Source organism: Cucumis melo, chromosome 12, assembly GCF_025177605.1.
Source record: "Cucumis melo cultivar AY chromosome 12, USDA_Cmelo_AY_1.0, whole genome shotgun sequence".
Lineage (NCBI taxonomy): Eukaryota > Viridiplantae > Streptophyta > Magnoliopsida > Cucurbitales > Cucurbitaceae > Cucumis > Cucumis melo.
In genome coordinates, this window is record NC_066868.1 from 3391189 (window position 1) to 3400891 (window position 9703).

Here is a 9703-nt window from a genome sequence, read left to right on the forward strand (position 1 = left end):
TATATGATTGGTTTTTTTTCTTCAAGCTATTAGGCATAAAACCTTTTCTGAAAGAAACCCAGAAAAGGAAAATGGCATAAAAAAGCAATAGCTCAAAGACCCAAAAGGGATTTGCCTCAAAAAGTCTAAAAAAACCCAAAAATAAAAAAAAAAAGAAAAAAAAAGAGAGAAATGAAAACATAAGAACAAGAAGAAAAGGGAAAACCAAGCTATTGTGAAAATGCTTTTTGAAATAGGATTTCATGATTGGTTTAGCATTCCAGGTTTCCCCATCTCACTTTCTTGTGATAGGTTATAGCATTTTGTAGATTCTAAGCTTCTAATTTCAAACTATTGATTTTTTTTCCAATGATTTTTGTTATGAAAAGTCATGCTCAATGAAAGAATAAGAGAACTACAAAGTAACACAGAAAACAATAATAATATTGCTTCACATCCAAACTTATGAGATTCAAGTAAAAATCACTTAAAAATCAACCAAATGCTTCATTGAGGCATTTCATCAAACACATTATAAGCTACCAAAATGCTTCATCACATAGCCCACAATATATTTCACAAAACTATTGATATACCTTTAAAGAATCACAAAATAGTTAAAATATGTTTTTGAGTTACGGTATCTTTTTGACATTTGACATTTGATGACAATTATTTATTACATCTTTCAATTTGAGATGGAACCAACTGTCATAATAGGGGGTTTTTCTTGTTGTGATTGCATATCATTTTGTTTAATAAAAACTATTTGATAAAAGTATAAGAAAAATAATTGTTATTAAAAATAGTGAATCAATCAAAATTGAAAAAAAAACATATAAATATAGAAATGATAAACTTGAAATTTGTAATCGATCAGAGAATGCAACATACTTAATTAGATCGAATATATTGAAAAGTGATTCTTAATATAATCGATCTACTAGTTTCTTACAAACTTCTACTTTTATTTGATTTCTTTGTCACTGACAATATGAGTTCTCAATGTTGAGTTATAGAATCATTAACATTCTTCCCACCATCTTCAACATTTTGATACTTATAGCATCTAGCACACACTAAATAATATCCAAAGTTAATCACTCCAATCACAGATATCATCCAATATAAACATTATCAAGTCTCCCTTGATTGATATCGTTAGGCAACCATTTTGTAACCTTATGAAGTAGATCGATCAAACTTGAGCTAAGATAATACGCAATGGCAATGACAAGTGATATCATCGCCGTTGCCGTGCTACACAATGACGCAGGAAATTCTTGATAGTACAATCCAACTTGTCCAGGGAAATGAAAAGCTACTCCCATGCCAACCAAAACTAGTTGTGGGAAAAGCCACAAGGCTGAGATTGGCACTATTGCCTCAACTTGGCCTTGAAGGAGGTGAGCATGAGCAATCTTAAGTCTCTTTGATTCTACTAATGCTGACATTACCATAGAAATAAAGTTGAGAACATGGCCAAGACCGATGCATTCGAGAGGTCGTGACATTCGTCCTATCAACTTTTGCCAAATAGGGTAGAGGAACCGATCAACTAGGGTTAGTGAGATGGTGGTGGAGATGAAGATGATGACGGAGAAAGACCCTGCAGGGATTTTGAAGTTCGAACCAAGGTGACGGTCCATGGTTAGGGCTTGGAGGACGGTTAAGCTTCCTTGGATTGCAATGGGGATAGAGAGGAAAATACCAGTTGACCAAAGAGGGAGAATTTTAAGTAAAGTTTTGAAATCTTCTACTTCTTGTACTTTACAAAGCCTCCAAGGTTTTGCAATGGTTCCATCCAAATGGACATCTTCTTGCGTTATTAGAGCTGCACGATTCAAACACCTTCAAGAAAGATCATAGTGTGTGTCAAAGCTTTTAATTGGGTTAGTTAAAGAAAAATCATAGCATAATATATGAGGAAAAGTTTGGCAATTTAGATCATTGATGATAAAGTTTAAACTACAAAACTCAAAATTAAAAAAAATTATTAAATATTTTTATATAATTTCTTTTGAAATAAAGAGACTAAAAAAATGCAATACTAGAATTTAGAAATTAATTGTAATTGTTTTTTTAATATATATATATATATATATATACGATTAAATAGAAACAATTTTGTTGCTCAAAAAAAGAAAATTGAAAAATGGAAACAACTTTGAAAGGTCAACAATCTTATAATTTAACTTACATGTACTAAATTATATTTGTATGTATATTAAATCTATTTTTTTTTGGTGTGAATTTGAAAATGTTTTTTTACCCAAGTGGTGGTAAATTAGTATAAGGTTGGAGTGCGTAAGGATAATGTTATTTTAAAAGCGTTAAAAATTATACGTCGAAAAGATGGACAACTTCACATTCTTTATGATATATATAAATTATATTAATTCTCACATTTTCTTAGATTTAAATATTTTAACTAAAAGTTTTATGTTTGTACTCGCGTGTAAATCAATATAGAAAAGATATTCAGACAATTTAAGTCATAGTTTTGACAACAATTAGGAAAAAAGAGAGAAAACATGTGCATTATCAAATTTGCAACTATGAAACTTTTGTCAAATATTTAGTCTATTTTTGTTGCAATCTTGTTAGAAAGGTCATCAATAATTAAATATTATATATCTTTGGTGTCTCTTCTTGTATCAGTGATAATGAAAGTTTTGATTTTGAAATCCTGTGTGACTTCATAAAATTTTATACTTTTACTTCAAGTTTTCTGTCTTGTTTTTTTTGTTAAGAAAATAAATGTAATAAATAGATCGTTAATATTATAAATGCAAACTATTGATAGTTTCATTAGTATTTTTGAAATAAGTTGCTCCATTTTTTAAAAAGGAAATAACAAATCTATTTTACTTTTCACGTATGTTTTTCAACCAATTCAATTATTGATTTAAATAAAATAAACGAGCTTTTTCAAAAATAAAAAATATTGACAAAATATTTACAATTTATAAAACAAAATTACTAAAGACAAAATTTATCCATTTGATTTTATTTGAAGCGTAAATATTTTGTAAAATTTTCTAGGTGGACAAAAATATTGATTGTGACATCTTCGAATTTGATTGAAACATTTTGATTAGAAATTTGTTGGCTGCGAATTAATATTCTAATAATCCAACCAATGGAAATATTTTAATTTAAATTGATTTGAGTTATTTGTTTAAGAAGTTTTCTTTTTTAAGATTAGATGGGAAAGAATCAAATATTACCCATATACTTAATTTAATTTAGTGAGTTAACTAACTTCAATAAAATTTAAGCTCCTATTTCCTAACCATTCTATTTCTTTTTATTTTTTGTTTTTAAAAATATTTTGTTGATTAAATTTTATTTGGTTTATTAATTAGTTTGTGGTAAATTTATTTATTTATTTATTTACGAAGACATGTTTTCATCTTTTACTTAAGTTTAAAATTCAATATTTAGTAATTAATTGAATAATGAAGTGAAAAAGTGTTGGTTAATAGTTAAATTAGTGAAAACTAATAATACATCTTCACCTTATAAATCATTATTGAAGTAAATTATTGTAGTCAACGTGTTTCTTTAGTTCAATATATATTAATTGTCATTCTCTAACTACCTTAGATTATTCTAAAAAAAGGAAAAAGAAAAAGACTAACTTATATTATTCACAATAGTCAATAAGTATTAATTATATACATGTGTTTTTTATTATAATTGTAATGATCTTTTTTTTTTTAAGCTGTAATTATGTTTATTGGTCATTATTTATTGTTTTTTCTAGAAAAATTATGGAAATACTAATAAATTTTTACTCTTTGTTTAAAAAATGCCCATGAAATTTGTAAAGTTTAATTTTAATAATATCCTCAAACTTTAAAAGAAAAAGAGATCATCCTCGTTGTTATACCATTAATTTTGGGATGAAAACTACGACACTTCGTTTCATAAATACTCATGAACTTTTAAAAATTTAATTGATATACTCAATGTTTTAAAAAAATAAATTAAAAAATCAATCACCCTCGTTGTTATACCATTAATTTTGGGATGAAAACTACCACACTTTGTTTCTCATGAACTTTTAAAAATTTAATTGATATCCTCAATGTTTAAAAAAAATAAATTAAAAAATCTTTACTATGTATATATATATTGACATCATCAATATTTCATTTTAAAAATACCTCTAAACCTTTAAAAGTGGTGTCAATATACTTAGCATTAATGTAAAGTTTAAAAATTGATTTTACGATTAGGTATAACGTAAACCATTTATCATCTAAAATGATTCCCTCTTCCTCAATTACCTTTTAAATGATAAATTTTTTAAAAAAATATTTACAAATATAATAAAATATTACAATCTATCTATGATAGACCACGATAGACTATCATTTGTGCATATCTATATCATGATAGACAATGATAGTCACCCATATTGATCTATTGTGGTCAATTGTAAATAGACTGTGATATTTTTCTAATCCTAATATTTCTCTATTTTCTATTTTTTAAAAATATTGTTTAATAAACGTGCCTTTACGCAAATAGTTTTTATTAAAAAACTAACAATAAATATATTTTGATTTTTTTTTTTAAATTCAAGAGTAGTATTATCATACTTGGAAAAAGTTAAAGATATTTTAACAAATTTAGTGTTTTTTCATTATTTTTAAAAAATGTAAAGTAAACAAGCAATCCAATTAAAAGATCAAAAGTAGAACAAAAGTAGAACAAAGTAGAACAAAGTAGAGATGATTGAAACATAGGACATACCTAAAACTCTTTGTCAACATTATTCTATCCACAACTGGCATCCCCACACGATGGTCCTGATCACCATAATAGTAGCAACCTTCATCACTTCCTACCTGAACTCGAGCCAGCCTCTTTCGAGCTGTAGCCACAAGAACTCGAGCGAGTGAAGTGAAGGGACTCCCTTTAGGCTTATCTAGACGATAGAAGCGATTTTCGAGCAAGAAAATAGCTAGGGAAACGACGTTGGCGGCAAGGCATATGCCAAAGCCCCAACCCCAACTAACATTGTCTTGAATATAGACAATAGCTGTGGAACTAGCAACATATCCAGCATAGAGAGTGACAAAAAACCAATTGAAGAAAATGTTTTGATGTTTTGTTGTATCATATTGATTTGCTCCAAGAGTTGCTGTGGTGAAACGAGAGCCTCCAGAACCAAGACATGCTAAGATAATGCTTGAGTATAAGATTGTGTATTGGCAAGACATGCTAAGATAATGCTTGAGTATAAGATTGTGTATTGGAGTTTTGAAGGTGATGAAGAACATGTGATTGAGGTATTATTATGATCACATGGCTGTGGTCTTAGAGAATGGATTGTTGCCGTTAGTGTAAGGGAAAGGATGGCCTACAAAATGAATCATATGCATTTTTATTTTTTACTGTTCAGAAACAAGTGATGGAGAAATGAGTAAAGAGAATTTGTGTACAGATAAAGGAAGAGCAAAGCAAGAAAAGAACATAAAGATATTCGAGGAAAAAGATTGAAACCATGTTGAGGATGCATGTTGAGATCTTAGATTGAAAAAAATGGAGAAATATTATAATCTTTGTAAGATATATGAGTTGTTATACTAATTCTCTCATCTATCTATTGGTTTTGTATAGAATACTGTGTTTAGTTATCTAATGAATTGAACCACTGAGATGAGTTACATAAAGATGGATACAACTTGAGATGCACCCAAATATTTTTCAATTAAATTTTGATTTGTATACATGTTTGAAATCAATAACTGCAACCATATTATTTCAACACACTTCAAATATAATAAATATTTTAGATCAGTAGCGTCTAACAACCTTAATATTGTTTCAAGAATGAGCATATAGCTCAAATGACAGTGTCTGTATTTTCAACTTTGAAGGTCAAAGGTTTGATTCTTTCATTCTCATATTGTAAAGAAAAACAAGAATAATATTATCATTATCATCATCTTGGAAACAAACAAGATTATTTAGAATATACTATTTTAGTCAACAAATTGATTGAGTACAAGCTAGTTTAATTTAAAGTTATAAAAACCAAATAATTATCAAACACAAAAAAGAAAAAATACTAAAAAAGTGTAAATAAAGAATTAATGATAAAATATTTGAGATGAAATTTAAAGATAGAAATGAAAGAAAAGTAGCAAAGAACATTACCAAAAGAGAAATGGAAGTGGAAATGACAATGATAAAGAAAGATCCAAAGAAAGAATCAGCAAGAACAGCTCCAACAACAGGAAAAACACTAAGACATCCATTAACAATGTTGAATATCAAAGTAGCATCAATACTACTAATGTTGTATTCCTTAATCAAATACACTATCAAGTTTGCAAGCCATCCTCCTGTTGCCAATGTCATGCAAGCAAAAGAACCTGAAAATCATTGACAATTAAAGATAAACAACATAAAAAACGATTTACATAATTTATTAACAATATAATATGAAAGAGAACGATTTTAATTTATTAAAGAGAATTATTATTTAGAATACAAAATAATGTACGTGATCTATGAGTTAATATAGTATGACTTTGTATTTGACCACGGATTCATGGCAAAAAAAAAAAAATGTAATTAGAAACTAAAATAGAAGAGAAAACTAGAAAGTAAGATAGATGACCTATGATGAAGGGGAAGGTGATCCAACCACCATGTTTGTTGGAAGTTTGAGGTTCTTCTTCTCTATTTCCTTCTCCCATGTTTATGAGTTTTTGAAGAAAGTTTTGAGGAATGGGAAATCAACTAATAAGTTTGGAACCCAATCTCACGAACTTTATATTAATTTCTAGCTAGGCTATACTGTGTAGGTTTGCTTTTTCAAAATTGTCATCATTATTTTCTCTAAAACTTGACGCCTCTTTCAATTAATATTAATATTGATATTAAAGGATAATTTAATTATATTTCTCATAATTATAATTCAAATTCAAGACTTATGTAGAATATAGTTTCGAAGCTCATAATATGGACAAAACTGAAGGTGACACACATATACTTAGAAAAATTATTGTTTTTGCTTATGCCTTTCCTACATGACAATCATTTAGGTCCTAATTATTTTAAGTTTAGTTGGGTAACTCATTCTTTTTTTTTTTTTTTTTTTTTTTTTTTTTAAATTAAGTATATAACTCTTACTTCTTACGAGCATTTTTAAAACCAAGCAAAAAATTTAAAATCTAAAAAGAATAGATTTTAAAAAATAGTTTTATTTTTGGAATTTGGTTTAAAAAATTCTAACTTCTATATTTAAGAAATGTGTAAATTATAACCAAAAGAAATGGAAAGAATATAGGCTACAATAATTAAAAAAAAAAAAGGTTACGAAACAGGTTCTTGACCTTTTTTTTTTTTTTTTTTTTTTTTTAATTTGAAAATTAATTTAGCCTTGTATTTTTTACTTCTTAAGATCTTAAGTAAAAAATAAACCGTTTGTATTCTTAATCAAATTTTATAAATTAAATAAAACAAGTGTATAAAATTATTTTTTAGTTTTCGAAACTTTGTTTGGTTTTTTAAAACACATTATATTTGTAAAAATAGATAACAAAAACAAAAAAAACAAAAAATTTAGAGGTAGACATATGTTCCAAAAACCAAAACTAAAAGATCAAATGGTTATAAAGCAAGAATTTGTTTTAAGGTTGACAAGACTTTAAATGCGAAAATCACAAGTTTAATTTGAAGAAACTCAAACAAAAGTTGAAAAAGTTATAAAGTGAAACGTGGTGTAAAAACGAGGCACAACCAGAATATAGAAATCGAGAAATTATAATATCAAAATAATAAAATAATATATAGTATAATATAAAAATAAATAAATAAATAAGAAATTAGGAAAATTAATAAAGTAATTAAGAAATTAAAATTCTCAAATTTTCCTACTTTTTCCAAATTATTTGGAAAACTCTCTAAATGTTTGTACAACTTACAACTCCACCAAATGCCACTATTTATAGGCAACTTGGCAAGTAAGATGTGACATTATACGGCACTAAGAGATCATGTTTGCTTGACATATGACATGAGAGTGTTGGATGATAAATGAGTAGACATGTGGCTATGGCCACTAAGAACACTAATGGACATTGGACATCTATATATTATATTAATATTTACAAAGAACACATCAAGTTTATACAACGTCTTTATATGATCAAAACCTAACAACTTAGTATACAAAGTCTTGAGTAGAGCATATCGTTGGGATAAAGCATCTGCAACAATATTCTCCTTACCTTGCTTGTACTTAGTCACATAGGGAAATGTTTCAATAAACTCTGGCCACTTGGCATGGCATCGATTGAGTTTATTTTGTCCTTTCAAATGCTTTAAATTGATCTTATGGTTTGAATGAATAACAAATTCTTTGGGCCAAAGATAATGTTTGTCATGTTTGTAATGCACGAACAAAGGTATAAAGTTCTTTCTCATAAGGTATTTGATTTTGTATCAAAACAACACCTATCCCTACTCTACTAGCATCACATTCAATTTCAAAAGTTAGGTCAAAATTAGGCAATGCAAGTAATGGAGCATAACATAATTTTTCTTTTAAAGTTTGAAATGCAAGTCGTTGTTCAGGCACCCCAAATAAAAGAAACATTCTTTTTAACAAGTTCATTTAAAAGTAAAGCAATTATACTAAAATCCTTAATGAACCTACGATAGAATCCCACAAGACCATGAAAGCTTCTTACCTCACTTACAGTTTTAGGAGTAGGCCAATCTTTTATTGCTCTTACCTTCTCTTGATCGACTTCAACACCTTAGGATGAAACTACAAATCCTAAAAGACAAACATTTTCCATGTAAAAGCTACGTTTCTTGAAATTGGCATACAAGCATTCCTTTTGCAAAGTAGTCAATACGAAACGTACATGTTCAACATGCTCATCTAAGGATTTAGAATAAACAAGAATGTCATCAAAATAGACAACTGCAAACTTTCCTAAGTATTCTTGCAAGACATGATTCATTAACCCCATGAATGTACTAGGTGCATTAGCAAATCCAAAAGGCATAACCAACCATTCAAAAAGACCATACTTAGTTTTGAAAGCAGTTTTCCATTCATCAACAATATGCATTCGAATTTGATGATAACCAGATTTCAAATCAATCTTAGTAAACAAACTACAACCATGCAACTCATCAAGCATATCATCTAATCGAGGAATTGGATGTCTATACTTAATAGTGATCTTGTTTATAGCCCTACAATCAACACACATACGCCATGAATCATCTTTCTTAGGCACAAGGATAATGGGAATAGAGCATGGGCCCAAACTCTCACGTACATACCTGTTAGCAAGAAGTTCACTTATCTGCCTTTGTATCTCTTCAGCTTCCTGTGGATTAGTTCGATAGGCTAGATAGTTTGGAATGGTCGCCCCTGGAATGAAGTTAATTTTGTGCTTAATCCCTTTAAGTGGTGGTAACCCACTAGGCATGATCTCCTCAGGAAATAAATCTTCAAATTCCTTTAAAAGCATAAGAAAAGCACTAGGTAAAGAATGAGTATTATCATTAGTGACAAAATTGAAGGGATGAATATCCTTTATAGCGTAAGAATTACAGAGACCCAATTTTAATTGGAACCTTAAACAATATCAATACATTGACAAAATTACAAAAATAATTTCTATAGTTAAACATGCTTTGAAAAAAATACAGAAAAGAAGAACTTACTCTCGTTGACGAC

The 9703-nt window shown here is 28.2% G+C and overlaps 1 protein-coding gene across 1 annotated transcript; it reads right to left on the bottom strand.

Moving 5' to 3' along the window:
• Nucleotides 1-981: 981 nt before the first annotated feature.
• Nucleotides 982-6698, bottom strand: LOC103497218 (protein NRT1/ PTR FAMILY 2.7-like). Its single transcript, XM_051080304.1, is given in 6 exon segments — nt 982-1107; nt 1110-1830; nt 4744-5170; nt 5212-5353; nt 6154-6371; nt 6620-6698. Coding segments are annotated over 6 exon segments (1713 nt in total).
• Between the last annotated feature and the right edge of the window lie 3005 nt (nt 6699-9703).